A 20,642-nucleotide genomic window follows, 5' to 3' on the forward strand; every position below is an offset into this window, starting at 1 on the left:
TTGATATTAACTTTCAGGATTTTGCTGCTGATTCTCGTGCTTAGAGAAAGATAAGCGCCTTAAACATAATAAAGACTAACAGCAAGAGAAAAGGCTTTCATTTTCTCCTACATTCTTTCTGAGTCTTTTAGAAGCTCCTACATCCTCACCTTAGAGATACCAGAGGAATCATGTTTATAAAGGATGTTTTAAAAACCTCACAGACACCATGGAAATTTTGGAACAGGTAAGTGTGTTTCTGTGGGAGAGGCAGTTCCACTGTGCCTGGAATCAGCCATGATCCTGCTCCATCCAAGAGAAATCAATAACTGACATGTCAGTAATCTCTTGTTCTGCCTGTCATGTTACACAACCAATACAAGTCTGAGACACTGAAGACCTTCCAAGCTGTAATAACCCACAAAGATGGTGAAACATGACTTGAAATACTATATTTAATAACTTGTTTGACAAAGGAAAAGCACTTCTTCAATAGACCTTCCCGCACTCCTCTATGCAAAGCACTGCAAAAAGCTTCTGTAATCCCCCTAGTGCTTCAAACTCACTCAAAATAAAACTATTTGCTGTATTTTAGTATGGGGAATTGCAGGGAACCTTATGATCTATACAAAATGGTCAGAATGTGTAGGCAGTTAGGTTTTTAAATTGAAGCTTTCTCTTGTTTTGATATTGGAGAGCCAAGGTTTCACATAATTAGTTCTTAGTTCAAAGCAAAAACCTTTCAAATGCTATCTGTTCATACATTTTAAAATTTATTGATAATTTCTTGATTTACTGTGTTTTCCAAGACATACAAAACCAAAGATTTCATATTTACACACACATAAAACATGAAAGCAAGAGTCATGCTGATGATCCACTGAAGGGAGGATAAAATGTTTACAGCTGCCTTGCACCTACATATTACAGCAAATATTACATAACAGTCAACAGATGCTTTTAAGTAAATGTTTGCAAGGCATGGAAAAACCACCAAAGCAAACATTTTTTGAAACAGTGTTAATGGAGGCCTATGTAATGGGCCTAACTTTCTGGTACATTATGCTTAGTTAATTGAACAACAACATGAATTTCCACACCAGTATTTCCACTGACACTGGACCAACTACAAGGATTAACAAGCAATTTGCTAAGTTCACCAGCAGACACTGTATATAACAGCTGACAGGTATTTTCTCAGGTGTGAATGCTTTCCAAGTGGAACACTGAAAAGATACACCTTAATTTTTAAATTAGGAAGAGAAGAATATTTCAAGAAGCTTGTGCTCTCTCCCTCTCATTTTTTACTTTCTTTCTTATCCCATGTCCTCAAGCATTCCTCTTTGGACTCAGGCTTTTTTAGGGTTGGGCTGACCAATAGAGGTTTAGCAATAGTTAACATGACCCAGTCTCCTTCTCTTCATTCTGCCACCTTAATCTGATCTTTCCTAGTTAGTACAGTCATTACTCTTTGCTATAAAGTTAACTATGCAAGCACACAAAGCCAACAAAACTAATGTGTGCACTATAACAATAACCAGACCTGCCAGACCTTAATATTTGTTTACATTAGTAATGTAAATCAGTAATGTAATTAGATTTCATTGTGTTTATAAGTATAAATTATACAGTATAAATTATACAAACAATGCATGGAATACAATTCTGGCATGCCTATGAAAAAGTCACATCTAAGAAATTTTACTTATTTTAAGTACGAAGAACACCTTTTAGAAATTAGAAGCCACCTAGAGAGGACAAAATTCCTTCACGTTCCATGAACTGCAGGCATAAATGGAACCGAACCCATTAGCCAACAATCTCCAACCCATCTTTTCAATTCCCTTTCCAATAAGATTCCTGTCTTACTGTCACTCTCCAATCCCTGAAACTAGCCTGCTCTAACCCTTAAAACCAGCCCTATGCCAAGCCTGGCCCAGGCAGTCAGAAACCTGCCACAAGAGGTAGCTGAGTCAGTTTATTAGCACCAGTTTGTCAATCCTGTGCTCCTTTAGAATGCCCTCGTAAGCTGCAGTAGCTCTCCAGCCCTGAGCTGGACTTTGAAGCTGCCTCTTAACCCACAACTGCCCAGGACACACTTTCTGTTACCAATAAAATTAAGCCGCAGATTTTTGTTGGCAACATTCTGCCCTTCAGTTTGACTGCAGGGAACTGTCACCCTGTGGCTGCTGCTGTGCCCCTTGGAACCTTGAGTTTAACCAAGTAACCCATGAAGAGCTGGAAAATGCAGAAATAGCACAATTAATGGTCTCCAGCCAAGCTCACAGTGTTAAAAATAGGTAAATACCATTGAAACTTTTTTCCATCCATGGCTACTCCATGGCTTGCTAGGACAGACACGTAAAAATCAACAATTCAGAACAATTGTCTGGGCTGGAGTTATGGTGGGTTGGCTGCCTGCATTTCTGTCCATGGAGCCTCTTGAATCAGACCCAGAAGAGGGGACTGAAGAAGCATCTGACCTGCACTAGTTTGGGCCATGAAGCCACATTCCTGTTTGCAGCTGGCAAAAACCACCAGCTTGAGCTGAAAATTAGGACTTGCCAAAATCACTGTGCTTCCCTGAAACACACACTTGGTAAACTGATGGTGGACAGTAGTGGGAAAGGTTGAAGATAGGTTATAGTGCAGTTCATGTCTCTCAAAACCTCTAAATGAATCAGAAAAGAGATCAATTAAGGTATGGATTCTGCCAGTAAATGTCACAGGCATTTAGTCTTGTTAGGTGGGTGAAAGTGTAAAACAAAGGAATAGGACTAACGAGTCTAGAAAAACTTCACCAATGAAGAAAAGACACCTAACACTTTTGAGCTAGTGCCAGCTACTGTGGGGTGAACTCATTATCAGTGTTATCCAGCTGTAGAACCCACCAAAAGATTATGGATTAGAAAACAGGACTTGATTAGATTAGTTTAACTTGTATTTACAAAACTCCAGGGACTGGGAAAATTGTGTATTCAGAAAGTTATGAGCTCAAATAATAGAGGCTAATATTGTCAAGAGCAACACTGAAACTTTATACTAACAGCATGCACTTGGTTAGGCAAGAAATATTCCTCAATAAAAAAAGGCATAAGGTATAGGTCCATAGTGCCCAAATTCATACGTGGCTAGGTAATCATCCTTGGACCAGCCCAACTTCAGTACAATTAAGTGTGAAGCAGGTAAGAAACAGGGGTCTATCAGCTTTAGGAACATTGCTGAGGAAACTGTGAAGTCTGGAGAACAGTGTCCAAGTTAAACACGACAGGAATACAGTGGGGTAAAAGTGTTTATACGAGAAGTTTGTGTAAGGGTAATGGAACTAATGGTTGGTGGTCCCAAGCATTGCACAGGTGGAAGATAGTAATTAGTATTTTTAGACAGCAATCCTCAAAGCCATGCTAAATATACATTATTCTGGAATTACCTAAATAGCACTGGCACAAACTAAAATTAAGAGTAATTCATTAGCTATGGTAAAAAAATTATTAAAAGTAGCTTTCATAAAAAACTGAAAGCTGCTACCTTGGATCACAAACTAGTGCTTATCAAGAGCTAAAAGGGAATATAAACAACTGGAGAAAAACCCGTCACATTGTCATAAAGAGCAAACTCACTTTGACAGTCATTTATGGCAAATGTTTGACTGGGTACAGGCATGGCTACTGTGTGGTGGTTTTGTTCGCACCAAAGGGACTGCAATTACCCCTGCAGGTCATTCTCCTCTCAGAACGAGCTTCATCCACGTTCTTTTAGAGAATTCAAGCCGGGCGCATTAAAAGACTATCGGGAAACTCACAAAATTTAAGACCGGTTACCGTGTGTTCCATGAGTAAAACTGGGAACAAGCTGTGGCTTCAGAGGAGCGTAAATGAGCCGCGCTGTTCGCTCAGCACCGAACAGGCAGTTTCCCCCAGCGGCCCTGCAGCAGCAGACTCAGACACCGCATCCCAAGCAGCAATCCCGGGGGGAACGGGGGCAGCCGGGAGCGCCGCCCCGCCATGGCGGCCGCGCCCCTCACACCGGCCACGCCTCGCCCTCGTTACCGCAGCAACGGCCGGCGGGCCCGGGGCGGGGCTCAGCCAATCAGCGGCGCGCTTGCTGCGGGGCGGGCGGGAGCGGCCGTTGGCGGCGGGAAGCGGCGCGGCGCGGACGCGGTGGGTGCGGGCCGGGAATGGGGCCGGGGCCGGCGGGCGGTGAGGGGGCGGCGGGGGAACCTCCCCTGGCGCGGGAGCCGAGCGTCGGGACAGTGCGAGGGAAACGCGGCTCCCACTGAGCTGATGGTGACAACAAAAACAGCTTGCGCCGAGAGGTTTGAACAACAAGGCGGGGCGGTAGAAGCAGCCCGGAGCTGTGTCCGCGCTGTGTTAGCCGTGCTGCCGTTGCCCCCCGTGCCCTGACGCCGCGCCTGTTCCCGCGCAGGTCTGCTACAGCGCTATGGGGAATGCACCGGCGGAAGATGAAGTAACGCTCCTTGAAAGAGATATGAAAGAGTTTTGGAACCAGTTTAAATTCAGTTATGGCACTGAACAGAACAATCAGACTTCAGCGCTGAGAGATTTGTGCAAGGAGACTTTAGAAGCTCTTGCAGGTACAAAGGCCCTTGCTCCTGTTAACTCTGCTTTTTGCAAGTTGTCATCAAACTTCTTCAGATAACTGAAGTAACTTTCCCTTCCAGAGAAATGGTCCAAGAAGCTGAAAGAAGAGGATGTGATGATTGACAAAATTCACGAGTATAACAATGGTACAGTTATTTCTTATGCTCAACCTTTATAAAATTAACTGAATATACCTGGATAGTATGTTTAACTTCACGTTTGAAAAGGCAAGTAATAACATCAGAATGAAGACAGAATTAAACCCAAACATAATGGGTTGGTTACAACATAAATTAAAATGTAAATTTCAAGTCAAAAGCAATTTGTTGAAAAACTTCCTTGATGATGCAAAAATATGTTTTCTGCATAAAGCATAAGTATTTAAAACAATAGTGTCAGAATTTTTGCCTGCAGTAGGAAAATTAAATTAAACTGCTTAGTAAAGCTAAGTATTGTGAAGTTATTTATGTCTTTTCCATATTAGTAAGAGAATACTGTCAGCTCATCAGTCTAGGGTTAACTTGGCTGAATTTTGTAACCTTCAAAATATCAGGTAAAATGATTGCAACTCTCACATCAGTCAATGTTTCCATTCTTGGCTTTCTGTCATTACCTGTGGGCAGGAGCCACCATCTTCATGCTTTGAATATGTATGTAGTGCTGGCACCAGAAGCAAATTTAATCTCATTAAAGTATCTGAGCAGCTCCATACTTTGTAGCTTCTCTTAGGAATAACTTTAAGTTTCCATTTGGTATAGTTAAGCTAACTTCTCTCTGCAGCTATGGTAGCATGCATTCTACTGTGTCTTATTAATATAAATAATGTCAAACTACTTAAGTTTTAAATAGCAGAGACATAACTTAACTGTATGTGTTCATATTTTCTTGCCTCCTTTCAGAGATTCTCCAGCAGAGCAAATACATAGCAGAAAAGGAAGAGCAGTTGACAGAAATAAGATCAGAGCTAAATCAAGAACAAGAGCAGCAGAAGAACTTGATGGACAGCATTGAAGAGCTTAAACAAGAGTTGATGAAGAAAATGGAAAGTAAGTAAAAAAAGGATAATAAGTAAATTTTCCTAATTGAAGGAGGGGTTGTTTTTAACACTTGCTCTTTGTGGCTTTTCTGCTGTTCTAGATGGTTTTTTATGTGCTTGTTTTGCCTTTGATACTTATGATGGACTTTTACATTCTAGTAAAATCTTCTAAAAATAAAGCTGCCAAGGAGAAACTGGAACAAGTGAGCAAGATTAAAACATTGTTTAAAGAGCATCTTGCGTTGGAGATGCGTAGAATTCCAGGTAGGTTTCTGTAGCTTCCACAGTTTCTGTGTGCACTGATACAATGTGGCTCATGCTGGATTGTGCAGCAAAGAGCACATAGCTTACACACTTGACCAGTTGGATTAGCCCAGCTACTACATTTGTCCCTCAAATGGCAAAATATGTTAAAATGCATTTGTTTTGCAAAGAGGCCAGGGTTGCTTACTTTGTCAGTGTTCTAGGAATATTAATTGAAACTAATTTTGTATTGTGAGTTTTAATCATCATTGTGTCTCTGCAGCAGAGGTTAATGGTGTTAATTACTTCTGTTTGTGTTTATTTTAGATGAGCAATTACAGTTTATATTCAGGCACATTGACCACAAAGATCCTGATAAGCCCTACGTGTGTACCCTTTCCATAAATGAACAAGGGGACTATGAAGGTATGTGAATTTGAATACTTAAATTAGAGCACTGAATCTGACACCGCTATTTGAAAAAAGCAGAGGAGTAAAGTGCAGCTTAATTGGGATCTTTTATCTTCCAATTCCTGAATGGAAAATCTTGAACTGATAATATTGTTTCTTTAATTATGTTTGTCTTGTTAATTTACATGAAAATAGGACTGCTTATATTCACTGGCCTCCATATGTGGAGATGCTGTTTATTTTGTATCAAGCAAAGCAAGAGAAGGACCACAGACAGAGATGAAAATGCTTCATTTGTAGTCTGTTTCTGCTACAGTTTCTGCTTGCGTATGCGGACAGGCTTATTTCAACTTGTTCCAGATGCCTAGAGGCAGAAAAAGGGTGACATAGGTGAAAGAATAAAACTTGAAATCCAGCATTCCCCTTCTGTAAGGGCACAGCCTTTTGGATCTCACAGCTGGTTTGGCTATATGGCTCTTACTTATGAAATTTGAGTCCTAGATAGCTTCTAGACAAATGCTGCTGGGGCTCTGCCATGCCTCTGGGTATGAACAGATTTCTGGTTTTACTAATTCAGACCTAAACTTTTGAAGTCAAAAGTCTATCATATGCTGGGCTACATCAGTTTATAATCTGCTTGCCTGCAGAGCAACATCATGGCTTAGGAGTGTGTTTCAGTTTTTGAGTAGGCTGTGGATTCCTGGGAATTGCTGTAACAACTCAGGCAGGAGCACAGCACTGAGTGGGAGGTCAGGAAATAAAAAAACCTGTTAAGTTCTTTGAGGCTTTCTCTTTGCTGAAACAAAATGAGGCTTCTCCAAAATAATGCAGGTGGAAATGAAAACATAAAAAGATAACGAACTGCATTAGTATTTCATAGGTGCAGAAAAACACTGGTATGGATTTATTCTTTTATTTGTAGTCTAATATTTTACAAATTTGTGTCATTCTAGTGAATTCCTGTACTCCTCCTCTGGACTGTATTGCAGAGTTACAGCTTAAACTGAGAGAAACTAACAATTTTTCTGCATTTGTTGCCAACATCAGAAAAGCTTTCACTGCTTTATCATATAAACAGTCTGCATGAAACTGGTTTGTACCTCTCTTTCTGGATGTAGAGCACTCTTACCCCCTTCCTGTTGGTGAAATGGTGTATTTATCAATGTTTGATTCCTAATTTCTAAATAAAGATCATGAAAGTGATATTTTAGTCTACTGTTATCTGGACACATTTTGAATCATTCATTGAACATTGGTATCACCAACTACTGCCTTAACTGAATGTCTGGACATGTAAATTTTGATCCATTACGTGCATTAATGGTGCAATGGTTTGTATTTAGCTGCCCCGGGGAGATAATCAAAATAAAGTAGCTTCGGTAGTTTGTGTATCTTTTCCAAAAGCATGGATGTCTCTGTCAGATTTCTGTGTAGTTGAAATAGGCCTGAAACCTATTAAAAAAAATAGTTTGCTGAAGCTTAACACTTGTTTCAGTTACTTGTGTCATAGGTCATTGTCCTGACTTTTACCGTAACTTGTATTCTACAGTGTTAGCATTTATAGTCATGCATCTAAATATTTTTCTTCTGGTCTGTTAAACTTTGTCATTGGAAACCTTTTGACATGGCAAAGCCTGAAGTATAATGTATTAAAGTATGAAATATAGTGGTGACAGATACATCACGTGTGCATTTTTCATCTTATCAAGACGACTATTACTACCACAATGCTTAGCTTTGATTGAAAATATTCTTTTTCTATACTGTAAACTGTTATCATTTTTACAGAAATATTTAAAAGGACTGTTGCAACAAGAAGGAAAATGCTTCATTTGATAATATACCATAAGTTGAAATAAAGACTTGACTAGGTTCAGTCCTAGAAATTCTAGTGCATCAAAAACTAATATGTACGACCTAGTAATTTAGGCATGTTTAAATGTGGTGATCTGATCAGATCAGATATTCTTAGTACAGTTGGGAATATTTCCCAGTCACATGTGAACTGTATTTTAAATAATTTGGTTTGTCTGAACTTAACCTTATAGCTTGATGGGTGCACCACAGACTACACGCTTATCTGCTAGGATCACAACTTAACAAAAAAGTAAAAGACATAATCTTCCATTTCTTCTTTTCTATAGGGCATAATTTGCTGTTTTCTATGTAGTGCATAATTTTCCTTGGTGTGCCCTATTGATTTTTTTTCTTGTATTGCAGCCAGTTATACACAAAGAACAGTAAGAAAGGTAAAGGTGCCAATTGATTACACTGCAATTTTGGAACAGAATAGCAGCAGAGAATTACTAAGCATTACTATAGTGACATCTCCAATAAAACAAATCTTCAGTTTCTGCTTTGTGTCCTCTCTCAGGACAAACCCTGTGTCCTCTCTGAGAATTCTGTAACTGGCAATGGCACACAAAGACAAGGGATGGGAGCCTGACTTCAGGGTCTCATTGTTCATTAGTGGATTTGCTTCCTTTTCAATCAGATTAACAGGATTTAAGTTGCAGGTACTTCTCAGGAAGTATGCTCTGTTTGTGCCATACTGTCTTCTCTACTGTGTCAATAAACTGCATTTATTCAGTGCCTTGAAATTGTCTAAATTAGTTTTGTCATTGTAATACCTTAACATTGCTGTGAACTCACTTGTGATTTGTAACCTTTTAAAAGGCTTGTGGAGCTTGACATAACAAAGGAATGCACGCATAAATCAGTCCCACAGACACAGTAAGAGTATGTATTTCAACTGTGTGAATAAGCTATACTAAATGATTGTGGTATTAGTCCTACCTTTCGGAAAGCAACAGTTGCAATTCAGTTATATGAGGCATTACTGCTAAAACAGGATTGTATGCCTGAAGGGTTGGGAGGAATGGCTCTGATTGCCAGACAGTGGCACTCCATTCTTTTTATCCATATTATCCCTAATTACTTTGACAGCTCTATACACAAAGAGCCCTTTAGAGTCTTGAGCTTATTTATAAGTTGCTGTAGCAGAAGCAGAGGCAATGAAGCCTGATTTCCTATAGATCTGTGGGTTTGTCCTTGAACAGTGCCATTCTCTTCACTGTGATATTCAGCTCTTCTTTACAACCACTCCTGAGTTATGCCATTTGGCTCCTGCTTTGCTGCTGCTGAAGCTGCAGGACACCAGTTGCACCCTGCCTACTCTTTGTCCAGTGCACTGATCTGTACCTGAATGCTGACTTTAAGTACATTATAAGGACAGGGATAACTGCCACACAATCTTCTTTTCAAATTTGGACTAATTGAGCAACACATTCAGAAGTTGCTGAGGAGACTGACAGAAGCTAAAAATAGTGTTTAGTCATGCACGCGTGTGGTGGTTTTTCATATGACGTTTTTATGGATATGCATAAGTAGTTATGCACTGAAATGATTAATTTAAATAAGATACAATTAGCTTCAGTGTGATTTTCTTCCTCTTCAGTCACAGCATGTTGAACAATGCAAATTGCTACTGACTCACCTGTTTTGTGACTGATGGATAACTCTCTCTATGTGGAAACATGCTCTTTGACTGACTTGCACTAGCTACTGCATTGTGGGCTCAATTCTTCATTATCCATTATCTTCTGCACCACAGCTTCAGCTGGAATAACTGGCTGGGCAAAGAAACAGGTCTGTTAGAACACCAGCTATGCATCACTATTTTGATTTAGAAGCATGCTACATTTCATACTGATAGCAATTGCAATTACCATAAAGGAAATCAGGCTTTTAAGAGAAGACTGCATACATTAACCTTTTGGCTAAGCGAGGAATGGGTCGAAGTGATAGGTGACCTCGTCTCGTGGGTGGTTTACTAGCTGAGTTACAGCACAATACATTAATGTAAATGCTTACCTCACAGGCAAACAACTAATACTTCCCATGCAAAGCTAATGAGAGAGTTTTGTTTGTGTAACTCCATGTATGACACAACTTTATAATGGAAAGACAATGCAGCAAAGTGGTAGTTTTATTTTTTTAGTATTGTATCAGCGTGACTTACTGGTCTGTATTTTCCTGCACTTATTGCAAAGGCAGATTAGCCATCTGATAAACTCATGTTTCTAAAGGAAAGAGGAAAATCCTCTTCTGGCATGCAATTCTCAATGCTGTCAACTGCAACTCTGCAGCAATTACCCATCTTTTTTAGGCTCCAGCCTTCTCTAAAGTTAGTCCACAATTCTGAGTCTGCTTGGGACTGTAGTACACTCGGGATCACCTTTACTAAATGTTGTGCTAATGGCATCCCATTGAATCAAAATATGAAATCCACAATCAATGTGAATGCAATTTACACAAGAAAAATGGCTTACTGTTCCCACCTGCTCCTGCTGTTTCCCTTTGCTGTTAGCAACCCATTCTTCTTCTCCAAGATAATACAGTTAGCAGTCTATAATAGTTACCTGTCAAATCTTACAGAGGAGTTCTTCTATGCAAAACAGCTGCTGTGTTTGTGCTGGATGCTTGGACAAGTTGCAAGAGTAGTGCAGACCATCACAGCTTAACTATACATAATTTCAATAGTTCACATGCTCCTTAACAAAAAGCCTTAGAAAAAATGAGATCCAGTTAGTAGGAAATTGGTATTAAAGTGGAACAGTTATTAAAAAAAAAATCATGTGAAAAGGCTGTTTCTAGTCTGGACAGCAGTCCTGGCTGTTATTTATATCCACCCAGTCCAGGTGGTGCCACAACCTGGGTCATCACTTCCTCAACATTGCTGAAGGACCAAATGTTGGACCTGTAAGTGAGCTAGCCTGTTTACATGCAAATCCTTTCTGGAACTGAAATCTGATTACACTGTCCCATGAAGTAACAGCTATGGGCAGTGATCTCACTTGGGAGATAGATCCATGAGAAACCACATGTAAAAATGAGAACTAAATGCTTTGGATGAATTAAGTTTAAATCAAGCCTAAATGAGGGACTAAACAAATGTAACTATGAGATAGCAAGCCTTTCTGGTAGGAAGCAGCTCCTTCAAAGGCACCTTAGGAGACCCAACAGTAATTATAATTACCATTACTGTGAATTAAAAAGGTGTGGTTATCTTCATCATAGGCTCAGAAATAGGACATAAAATTGCTAGTTAGATTAATGTGAGAAAGCTGACGCAAGTTTAATTAAGGAAGGATCACATTTCATCTTTGGGTTTCAGGACTTTTTTTGTGAGGGGAGATTGCAAAAAGTTGATGTAAATATGCAAGAAATGTGGCAGTTGTGCAGGGACTTTGCTTGGTTGTTCTGGAAAACTGAGAAATAACCTGCACAGTATTTTTTAGGGAGACTACCTTACACTTTGAAATGTTTAAAAAGCATAAAAAAACTCACCCACTGTAGTGTTTTTCAAATGTATATGAAAGAGCAATAATTTAGGAATGTAAATATATGTTGCCAGCCAGTAGCTTAAGAGTACATTACCTTTTCATCTGATCAGTGAACTATAGCAGTAACATTACAAGTAGGTCATGTTACTCTTAAAAAACCCTCAATACTCAACTTCTAATACTTACTTTTATATTACACTTTCCAGTTACTAAAAGCTAACAGTTCTGTGTCACATGTAAACAATTACCTTTGAAAGTCAGAACCTCAGGAACACGTCATTGTTGCATACAACTCTGCATTTAAGAAACCCCTCCACAACAATCATCATTGGTTTGGCAGACTCAGGGCTGGAGAAGGTGGGTGTAAAACACAAATTGGCATCTTGTTCTGTGAAACCCACTTAAGCAGGTTACTGGCTGACAAGAGTAGACAGTGTAAAATCTGTCCAGGGGCAGGACTGGCTGCAGCAGAATGGATCACCAAAAAGACCAAAACCCCCAGCACAATTTAGGGAAACAAGAACCCTCCACCCACACTAGCAGAGCTGGGACTAACTTCCCTCCACATAAGCCCCCAGCCTCTGTCCATCACAGCATGATGAGCTACTGAATCATGCAGAAATTTGCTCATCTGGGACAGCTACACATTTGGATTCCCTTCATCACCTTCTAAATCTACAGGAAATTGTGTCACTGCCTTCTAACTCTCCTGAAGCAGCAGTCCTCCTGCTGTCCTCAGAGAGCCACTGTTTTCTGTGCAAAGGGTCCTTTACAGACTTAGAGCCAGAGCACAAAGCTCTTGCTCTGTGTGATGTTATCCTGAGCTGTGCTCTGCCTCTCCCTTGTGCTGCATAAGTTGAGGAGCAGATGTGGCATAGGGAGCAAAAGACATTAGACATACCGCTGGACAATATTCCACATAAGTAAATCTCTTCATAAATACCTTCATTAAACATGAACTGAAGTGCTATATTAAATGTAAACAAGAGTATCTATATATTATCACAGAGCTGTATTAACAACTAAATTTGCTAAAGATCTACAGTTCTTTAACACAATGCACACCCCATCTGCAAAAAGGCTTACTTTTCTTCCAGTGTAAAACTTCAACTGATGTGTGAAGATCCCTATATGACTGATATTTGTGTTATGAGAACTGTTGCCTAATTTCTTTGTGCTGAAGTTACCAGAATTTTTTTCAGGCATCCCATTTCTAAGTACTTCCTCATAATCTTTTAATGCTGCAGCAGAGCCTGCCTGATAATGGTGTTTTGTAGGCTTTATTTTGGTGAGCTGCAGCTTTTCCTTTGGACAGCCACTCCTAGGAGTGGCTCTTTTTTCTCACTTCCACAAGAGGCTAGTAGGGGGTGCTTTGCTGACTGACTCCTTAAAAGAAAACTGAATGTGTATTTCTAAAGAAACTCTGCTCACTAAAAAAAGACAGCTTTCCCAAAGTGGGCTCAGTTTGACATTCAGGAGTTATTACCATGCAAAATTTTTATGTTTAAATCCTAGAAAATTATCCTTTTCTGGTAATGAAAATATTTTCGTTTGTATTGAGAGAACTTGATCTTCCAACACTTCCTGTTACAAACAGTTTCATACAAGAAATAACATAAAGTTATTTAAAGACACACTTGGATCTGTCCAAAGAGTGTTGGAGTCTACAGTGTGGGTAACAATCTTTGAGCTAAAACAAAGGAAAACATTGTCTGCATCTCATAGAAAAAAACAAGAAAACAAAAATCTACATTTCTAATACTTATGTTTATTATGAAACTGTCTCCAAATTAAAATAGCCCACAATACTGGTTGGTTCCAGAGATTTTATGAGGAATAATTTTTCTCTGTATTAGAAAAAACCCCAAACCCAGTCAAATAAAAGACAAAATAACCTCCAAAGTTCCACACAATAGCTATGTATGAAAGGACTTCTAGCTAGTGCATCACTGTATCCAGAACAGTGGAGTTCCTACACATCACCACATTTCTGAAAGAGTTGCTCAAGCACAGAATTGTCATGAAAACACAGGTGAAAATGTGTCATCTGCCTCCCCTTGACGTGCAGCAGTCAACACGCACAGTATGGTATGAGAGCTTGTGTAAACAAGAAGAGCAAAAAGCTGAAGCTCAGCAGAAGCCAGAAAATGTGTTTTGTTGCATCCATTTTAAGTCATGTAAGACAGTATTTTTTGCCTTTTGTCTGACACATGTGATCATTGACGTGACTCCAAAACATCCTTTCATGGTATTTCCTACAGTTTTTTAACTGAAAGCAATTTCAAAGATTGAGAAGTCTGTAGAGACACACTCAAACACTGTGTTTTCATTGCAACTACAATCAGAAATCTTTACAGTGTAAAAGCTGTACATGTACACCACCTTTCCAAACCTCCACTAGAGCTTTTTAAAAGAAAAGGGAAATAAAGAATAATGTTGTCTTACTGAAGTTCCCATTAGGTCCCTGTTCCAAATCAAAACCAGTCAAAACAAGTAATACAAACTGGTTTTGCTTCATGGTTTAAAGGCAACTGTAGTTTGCAGAACACTGAAGTTAGGCCTAAGAGGGTCTACATTACAAGAAGGGTAAAAAGTTTTAAATACTCCTCTCCCACAAATGTCACAGGAAGTAGACAATAGGAGACATACAAAAATGAGTTGTAGCAAAGAGATTAAGAAAATACCAAAGCATCAGCTGTATAAAACCAATGGTAGCCCATATTTCTCTGAGATACAGAAGGCTGTGGTAATGAGAAAATGAATGAAATGGGCATTAGGCTTCCCAGTGGAGCACTCTGTGTAAGACAGGGAGCACCTCAATCACCCAGCAGTGAGCAGCAGTGGCGTGTGCTGCAGGGTCACAGCTCTCACCCTCATGTCCTGTTCACAACCAGGAAGTGATTTTCACCTGAATCAGATACAGACTTAAGACAAGAATCACTTCACTGTAAGCAAAGCTTTAGTGCATGTACTTGGTCTCAGAAAAAGCATTTGGCATTGGCAATCACGTGGTCACAGAATGGTCACAGGCTGAGGCAGGAGATACGAAGCTGTGACACCTGGACCAATTCTGCTGGAATCATTAAATAAATAACAGATAGAAAAAACTACAAAAGGGCAACAAGGAAACAGCATGGGGCACTTTGGTATTTTAAAACTAGCACTACTTAACAAGACTCCAATGTCCACCCATGTTGTTTGATCAGGTATTTTTACCATTTTCTGCAATGTTGTTCTTTATGAAAAACAACCAAACAAAACCACCAACCCACCATGTATTTTTCTTTTGATACAAAATATTCCAATATGGGAAACACCACACAAAGGGTAACCTGAATGTTATTTTACTGTAATCTGGGCTCTGTCTAGGAGAGAAGACAAATTCTTACTATTTACTAATAAACTCTAATTTCCTCATTTTTCTACTTTGACATCTCAACCACTGTGTCATGTACTGTACTATAAACAGGACCATAGAACTCAAAGACAGAGAAGTTATAGAGTACAAACTCTCATTTCTAGAATTACTAAATTACACTTCTACAAAAGGTGTGAATATACAGAACCTTTCAAGGTCTCACATTTACCACAAACCATGCGAATGATTTCAGTCAATCTTCTAAAATATGTGCAATCAACCTCTAAATACTCGATGACCTCCAAATGCACCTTGCAAAGCTCTTAATCAGAAAAGCAATCAAATTCAAATGAAAAAGGAAATAATCGCACGGCATTTTCTCTGCAGAGTGGAAGATGAAGCCAAAGTTTTCACACCCATTAGTTGAAACAATGAATTAAAGCACACTGCCATGTCTGATCACTAAATCACTTGGTCCTTCCCACTAGAGACAGAAAAAAGTGTGAATTCATAATTTTTATAATAAACCTCTAGCTTGAAAAATCATTGTGTAGCAAAGGTTGGTGAAGTTCTTAAGGCTTCCTCTTACCCTATTCCCCCACATGTGTCATTTGAATCTCTCTTACTTCACTTATTTTCCAGACATATCTGTAGGAAGTTTATACTAACTGCTAAGAACAGAATCCAAAAAGCCAGGATGATAGGGGCTAAGTATGTCATTGGGTGTTAGCTGAACCAAGGTAACTGCATACATGCTTTAGCATTTCACAGATGCAACTGAAATTTAACCTCAAGGGAACAGTTTCAATCCCAGATGCACCATTTAACAGTGGGGATCAAGGGACCTCGGCAGGCTTGAGAGGGAGGCCGATGGAAACCTCATGAAGTTCAAGCAAGCCAAATGCAAAGTCCTACTCCTGGCTTGTGGCAATCGCAGGCACTCCTACAGGCTGGGTGGAGAAGTGATTGAGAACAACCCTGTGGAAAGACTTGGGAGTGATGGTTGGGGAAAAACTCAACGTGAGTGAGGGTGCACTCACAGCCCAGAAAGCCAAATGGATCCTGGCCTGCATCCAGAGGAGTGAGGGCAGCAGGGCAGGGGAGGGGATTCTGTCCCTCTGCTCTTGTGAGACCCCACCCAGAGTACTGCAGCCAGCTCTGGTGTCCCCAACATAAGAAGGACGTAGAACTGTTGGAGCATGTCCAGAGATGAGCTGTGAAGTTGATAAGAAGACTGGAGCAAAAAGGAGAAAAGCTTAGATTAGCTATTAGAAAGAAATTCTTTACTTCAGGGGTGGTAAAATACTGAACAGCTTGCGCCCAGGGAAGCTGTGGATGCCCCAACCCTGGCACTGTTCAAGCCAGGTTTTATAAAGTCTTGAGCAACCTGGCCTAGGGTGAAGTGTCCCTGCTCATGGCAGGGGGGTTGGGACTAGATGATCTTCAAGGTCCTCTCTAACCCTTAACATTCTATGATTCTGTGACACCCTAACAGCATATGTAGTGATGGTAAATCAGCTCAAGGGTTGTAGCCTTGACTCTACATCTGAATGCACATTACAGAGCATTGCTGAAGAGGACCAACAGGGACTAAAGGCCTCTGGCACAGGGATTGTTGCTGGGGACTGCTCTATGCCCTGCATCACCAACATTGCAGCCTGGGGTCTATGTTGTGCATGTTGGCAGTTCAGAGCAACATTCTGTTCTCATGTGAGACAAAATATTTTGCCAGAATGCCATTTTTGTAACCATCTTTGCAGAAGGGAAATGGTTCAGTGGAGGCAGTAATCAACACCACAGAATTAAACTGATATTCTCCATTACCATTTTAGCAGGTCAGATTTCAAAAATTATAATCTTAATTTAATTGATCCCAGGATGGTTTTATTTTAAAATCCTGGAATTGTCTTTACAGTAATTACTACACAGCTGCAAACACCATAGATAGGATACTTTCCATTGCAATCAGCATATTTTCACATGTGTAACCTGCCCTACAGAAAACTGTATGAAATCAAATGCACAGGAGACAGATGAAAAAAATCAGAGGCAGAGAAACTTTCTGGGGAGAAGGAAAGTTGCTCCTTCAGATATACTCATGGGCATTTAAGCTATGCAGCTGCTGGATTAAAAAGTTATCTGGGTTTTTCAAAAGATGCTCTGTGGGTAGTAGAACTGACAGATCTTTTGTGATTTACACTTTCTGAGTTTTCTTACCTTTATTATTTACTAAGTTGAGGTACTATTTCCATTCATGCCATTCCAATCTTGCTTTTAGCACACCTCCTTTTTCCTAACACACAGGAGTTTCTATGGATAATAAAAGTTTTAGAAGTTTTCAAGAGTGACCAGTAGAATAGGACAAATCTCAGTTTTAAAAAGAAAGAAGTGACAACACAACTTTCTTCAATGAAGTCTATATAAAATAGCATCTTTAAACATGTTTTATGGCATCAGAAACCATCTATATTTTACTGTTTGCATAGGTGGAAGGAATCAGAAATGACCTCATGGCTCAGGTTTCCAGCTGAACACAGCACTCCAATCCCTTTGTATACAGAAGACACACTTGAGATTTTTTTTTTCCCCTGTTTTTTTTCCTTCCTTTATTTTTTTAACTTTTATATGTGTGTGTGTGTGTACGTCAGTCTTTGGTCTATAAGCACATTGGTTCTGTGTGCACACACAATACTGTTGAACAGTAGGTTGCATAGAGTCTGTTACCCAAGAACCCTGCCTACTTTTGGCACTGCTGTCACAAATCACACAAGAGTGTCCTGCAAGAGCTGTATGATCCTTAGCATCCTACATTACACTAAACTTTGATCTAGAGACTGGAAGAAGTATGCATATTATGTTTGAAAAGATGTTTACTTAGGGTGTTATTATGTCTTCTTTGGGACACTATGTATAAATCTTGGATAAAAAGGAATGCAAAATTATTTTAAAAACACCCTCTAATTTTATTTGTAGAGGTGATGAAATACTGCTGAGCATTCAAAGGTTGCTGTGAATTATGCTGAGTGAATTTTGCTCAAGTTCTCACATATGTAAAATAAAATAATGTAAAATAAACTAATTTTAGAAATGTATGACATTCTGCCTTCCCTCTCTTCACCCTGCCAAGGAAGTAGCAATAATTTTGAGAACAATACCTAGACTGAGCTGAGTCCGAGGAAGAAATGAACTTTTCATCTGCTGTTTTTTCCATTACACCCCTGTTCTCAATCAGGTGAATGTGCAAGAACAATTTCAGGAATTAAGTCTGGATTCAGAATGGTGCATTTGAAGAAACACCTTTTTACACGGAATCTCTGCAAAAAGCTAAAATCTGCAGAGGTCAAAAATTGAAAGGCCAAAAAAAAAGGTAATAATGAATTTATCCAAAGTGCTGACAACAATGCTTTTGGGTATTTGCACAACAAATCAAGTCTACTTCTAATGCAATTAACCACCAAATTGAATTTTAAATTATGCTAAAATAATATCCCACAATTACCACTTCCCCCCCCCCCAAATTATTTTGGAAGAACAGTAACTGTGATTTGATAGGCAATTTCAAAACCAGTACTTTAAAACACAAAGACAGCAAAAATATCTGAAGCAGATCTAAAATCTATAAAGCTATGTTCTAAATTACTGTAAGTAACAAATCAAGCAACTATTACTTATAGCAGATTCAGCAAAACCAACAGGGATGGACAGAAGAGATCTGAGCATGATGCTCTCCGTTACCAAGAATCCAAGACACAAAGTTTGAGAATGGATATTCCCTTTTGTCCAGAAGTTCCCAAAAGAATAAAAAATAAATAATATTTCAGACAGTACAAGTGAAAATACTGCTCCCATTGTGTCAGTTACATACACATACAGCATGCCTACGTATACAGAATGGTGTGCTGTCTTCATTCACAAACAGGAAATATGGCAGTGCGCTATCAGAATGCTTTGATACTCCTAATTTTTTTCTGATGCTGAAATACATGAATAAACTGCATTCACGAGTTATAATTTACTTCCAGTAGCAAACAGTTCGTTCTGTTCGTGTCTGATGACTGAACTGAAGGATTAATGCTCCTCTGAGGAAGTGGCAGCAGTGAGATACCCATTTGTCCCGTTGGCACCGCTGGTGCCGTTGGTGGTGACCGTGCTGTGCGGGCCCTTTGAGCGAGGTACTGTTTCCTCCTCATCTGAGCTTGACTCAACGTCACTTCGGGCATCCTTTGCTACCTGTACAATGTGGAAAAGAAGTGGGCAGTAGGTGACTGTAAGGAAACAACTCAGCTCTTTGGTTCAAGAGAATCAGAGAATTCACACATTTTTTCAATTTGAGTTTTGAAGGCGATTTCAGCTCTGGCACACTTCTCTGCCTTTGCCTGCCTGCACTCACTTCAAACACAGGTATCCACACATAAATATGCCACGTGCAAAGGCAGGCTGAGAACTCAGCACTGGTGCACTGAAGGTAGTATGGCCAAGTGCTCAAGGCAAAGGGTTTTGCACAGACCGAAGTAAACAACAATCCAAGCTCCCAAATTCAACCCAGGCTCAGTCCCCCTGCCCTCCTACTAACTACAACTGTCCTTCATTTGGAGTGCTGCTCTTTGACCTGATAATACAAAGTGTTCAACCCAACTTCCTGCCCCTTACTTCCCAACTCACTGGAGACCACGTGGCTCCAGGGAACAGTGTTGAGTGCTCGCAGGAGGAGACACGAGCACTGCTTGAAATAAAACTCATCACCTAACTCCAGTCTCTGACTTCAGACAAGTGGTGAGAATGGCACTTGCAAAATGTGGACATAGTCCAATTCAGTCTCTAAAACAGGAATAACAGTTCCTGTGTGCCCCATTGTGTCACTGGAAAGGTGTTTCAGAAACAGATGGACCTTAGCTGCTGTTTCCTGCTAATTTTCAGCTGACTTCTTCAAAAAATCTTGAAAATCTCCAAAATTAGCAAGAGTCCACCAGATACAATACAAAAAAGAACTAGCATCAACAGAAAGAGGTCTGAAGTTTAACCTGCATGCCTGTTTCTACTGTTTGTAGAGCTCAGCATTCCAATTTCTTCATGATTGATCCACAATCCATCTGCTGGTTGCCACAATCAGGCAATTACAGCTGACTTCACTACAGCAAATGGACATAAAAGGGGGCAAACACATGGTGAGTCTTTTTCCTGAAGAACTAAAAATGCTTAAAGAACAGGGGCACTGTGTAATTTTTCGCTTACAGTAATTCTCCTCTCCTTTGGAAAGTCTTCTTGACAATTCCACTCTCATCTCAGAAAAAGCCATTTGCCTTTGAAGCTCTCAGTGTTGGCCTTGCAATATCCCAGTACCTGAGTGACACCATTCTGCTTGGAACCAGTGAAAGAAGAAAACAGTTCCCATACAGCTCCCACTAAGTAAAGTTTTTAATGCCAATGTCTAGCAAGCCCACAATTCTGACACCTGTGAAACTGGACTTCAGCTGAGGTCAGAAATTTGGTTCCATACTTTACAGAGCTTCAATTAATAGGTTACTTCAATGTCTTTCATATAAAGGAACTTTTATATTGCAGCTGGTGGCAGTACAGAAATACACTTAGAATTATACGCTTATCAGACAGAAGAGAATGGTCTCAGCACACAGCACTGAGCACCTGGGATCTATGTGATGGCAGAGCAG

General features: G+C 39.8%; 2 protein-coding genes across 5 annotated transcripts in view; one reads left to right on the forward strand and one right to left on the reverse strand.

The window, feature by feature from the left end:
* Positions 1-4,103: 4,103 nt before the first annotated feature.
* SPC25 (SPC25 component of NDC80 kinetochore complex) lies at positions 4,104-7,473 on the forward strand. Of its 3 annotated transcripts, none has more exons than XM_058809798.1 (7): positions 4,104-4,139; positions 4,405-4,573; positions 4,661-4,726; positions 5,480-5,626; positions 5,776-5,880; positions 6,187-6,285; positions 7,224-7,473. In XM_058809798.1, the coding sequence occupies exons 2-7, from the start codon at positions 4,420-4,422 to the stop codon at positions 7,355-7,357; spliced, it is 705 nt and encodes a 234-aa protein (XP_058665781.1). In that variant the 5' UTR covers positions 4,104-4,139; positions 4,405-4,419; the 3' UTR covers positions 7,358-7,473. The 3 variants fall into 3 exon arrangements, with proteins under 3 accessions (XP_058665781.1, XP_058665782.1, XP_058665783.1); XM_058809800.1 differs by lacking the exon at positions 4,104-4,139 and adding an exon at positions 4,272-4,294; XM_058809799.1 differs by lacking the exon at positions 4,104-4,139 and having other exon boundaries at positions 4,240-4,573.
* Positions 7,474-18,533: 11,060 nt separating this feature from the next.
* The window catches only part of CERS6 (ceramide synthase 6), a 91,339-nt gene continuing 89,230 nt past the window's right edge, over positions 18,534-20,642 (reverse strand). For both annotated transcript variants that reach the window (XM_058809605.1, XM_058809604.1), the window contains one exon: positions 18,534-19,203. In XM_058809605.1, the coding sequence (XP_058665588.1) occupies positions 19,042-19,203 (162 nt within the window). In that variant the 3' untranslated portion in view covers positions 18,534-19,041. The remainder of the gene's footprint in view (positions 19,204-20,642) is intronic.

Source organism: Ammospiza caudacuta, chromosome 8, assembly GCF_027887145.1.
Source record: "Ammospiza caudacuta isolate bAmmCau1 chromosome 8, bAmmCau1.pri, whole genome shotgun sequence".
Classification (NCBI taxonomy): domain Eukaryota; kingdom Metazoa; phylum Chordata; class Aves; order Passeriformes; family Passerellidae; genus Ammospiza; species Ammospiza caudacuta.

What these genes read in the sequence shown, in the direction of transcription:
- SPC25 (XM_058809798.1), top strand. Translation starts at nt 4,420, where the DNA reads ATGGGGAATGCACCGGCGGAAGATGAAGTAACGCTCCTTGAAAGAGAT. An exon ending in GACTTTAGAAGCTCTTGCAG is followed by an intron (nt 4,574 to 4,660) that starts GTACAAAGGCCC and finishes TTTCCCTTCCAG; the next exon opens with AGAAATGGTCCAAGAAGCTG. An exon ending in GGAGATGCGTAGAATTCCAG is followed by an intron (nt 5,881 to 6,186) that starts GTAGGTTTCTGT and finishes TGTTTATTTTAG; the next exon opens with ATGAGCAATTACAGTTTATA.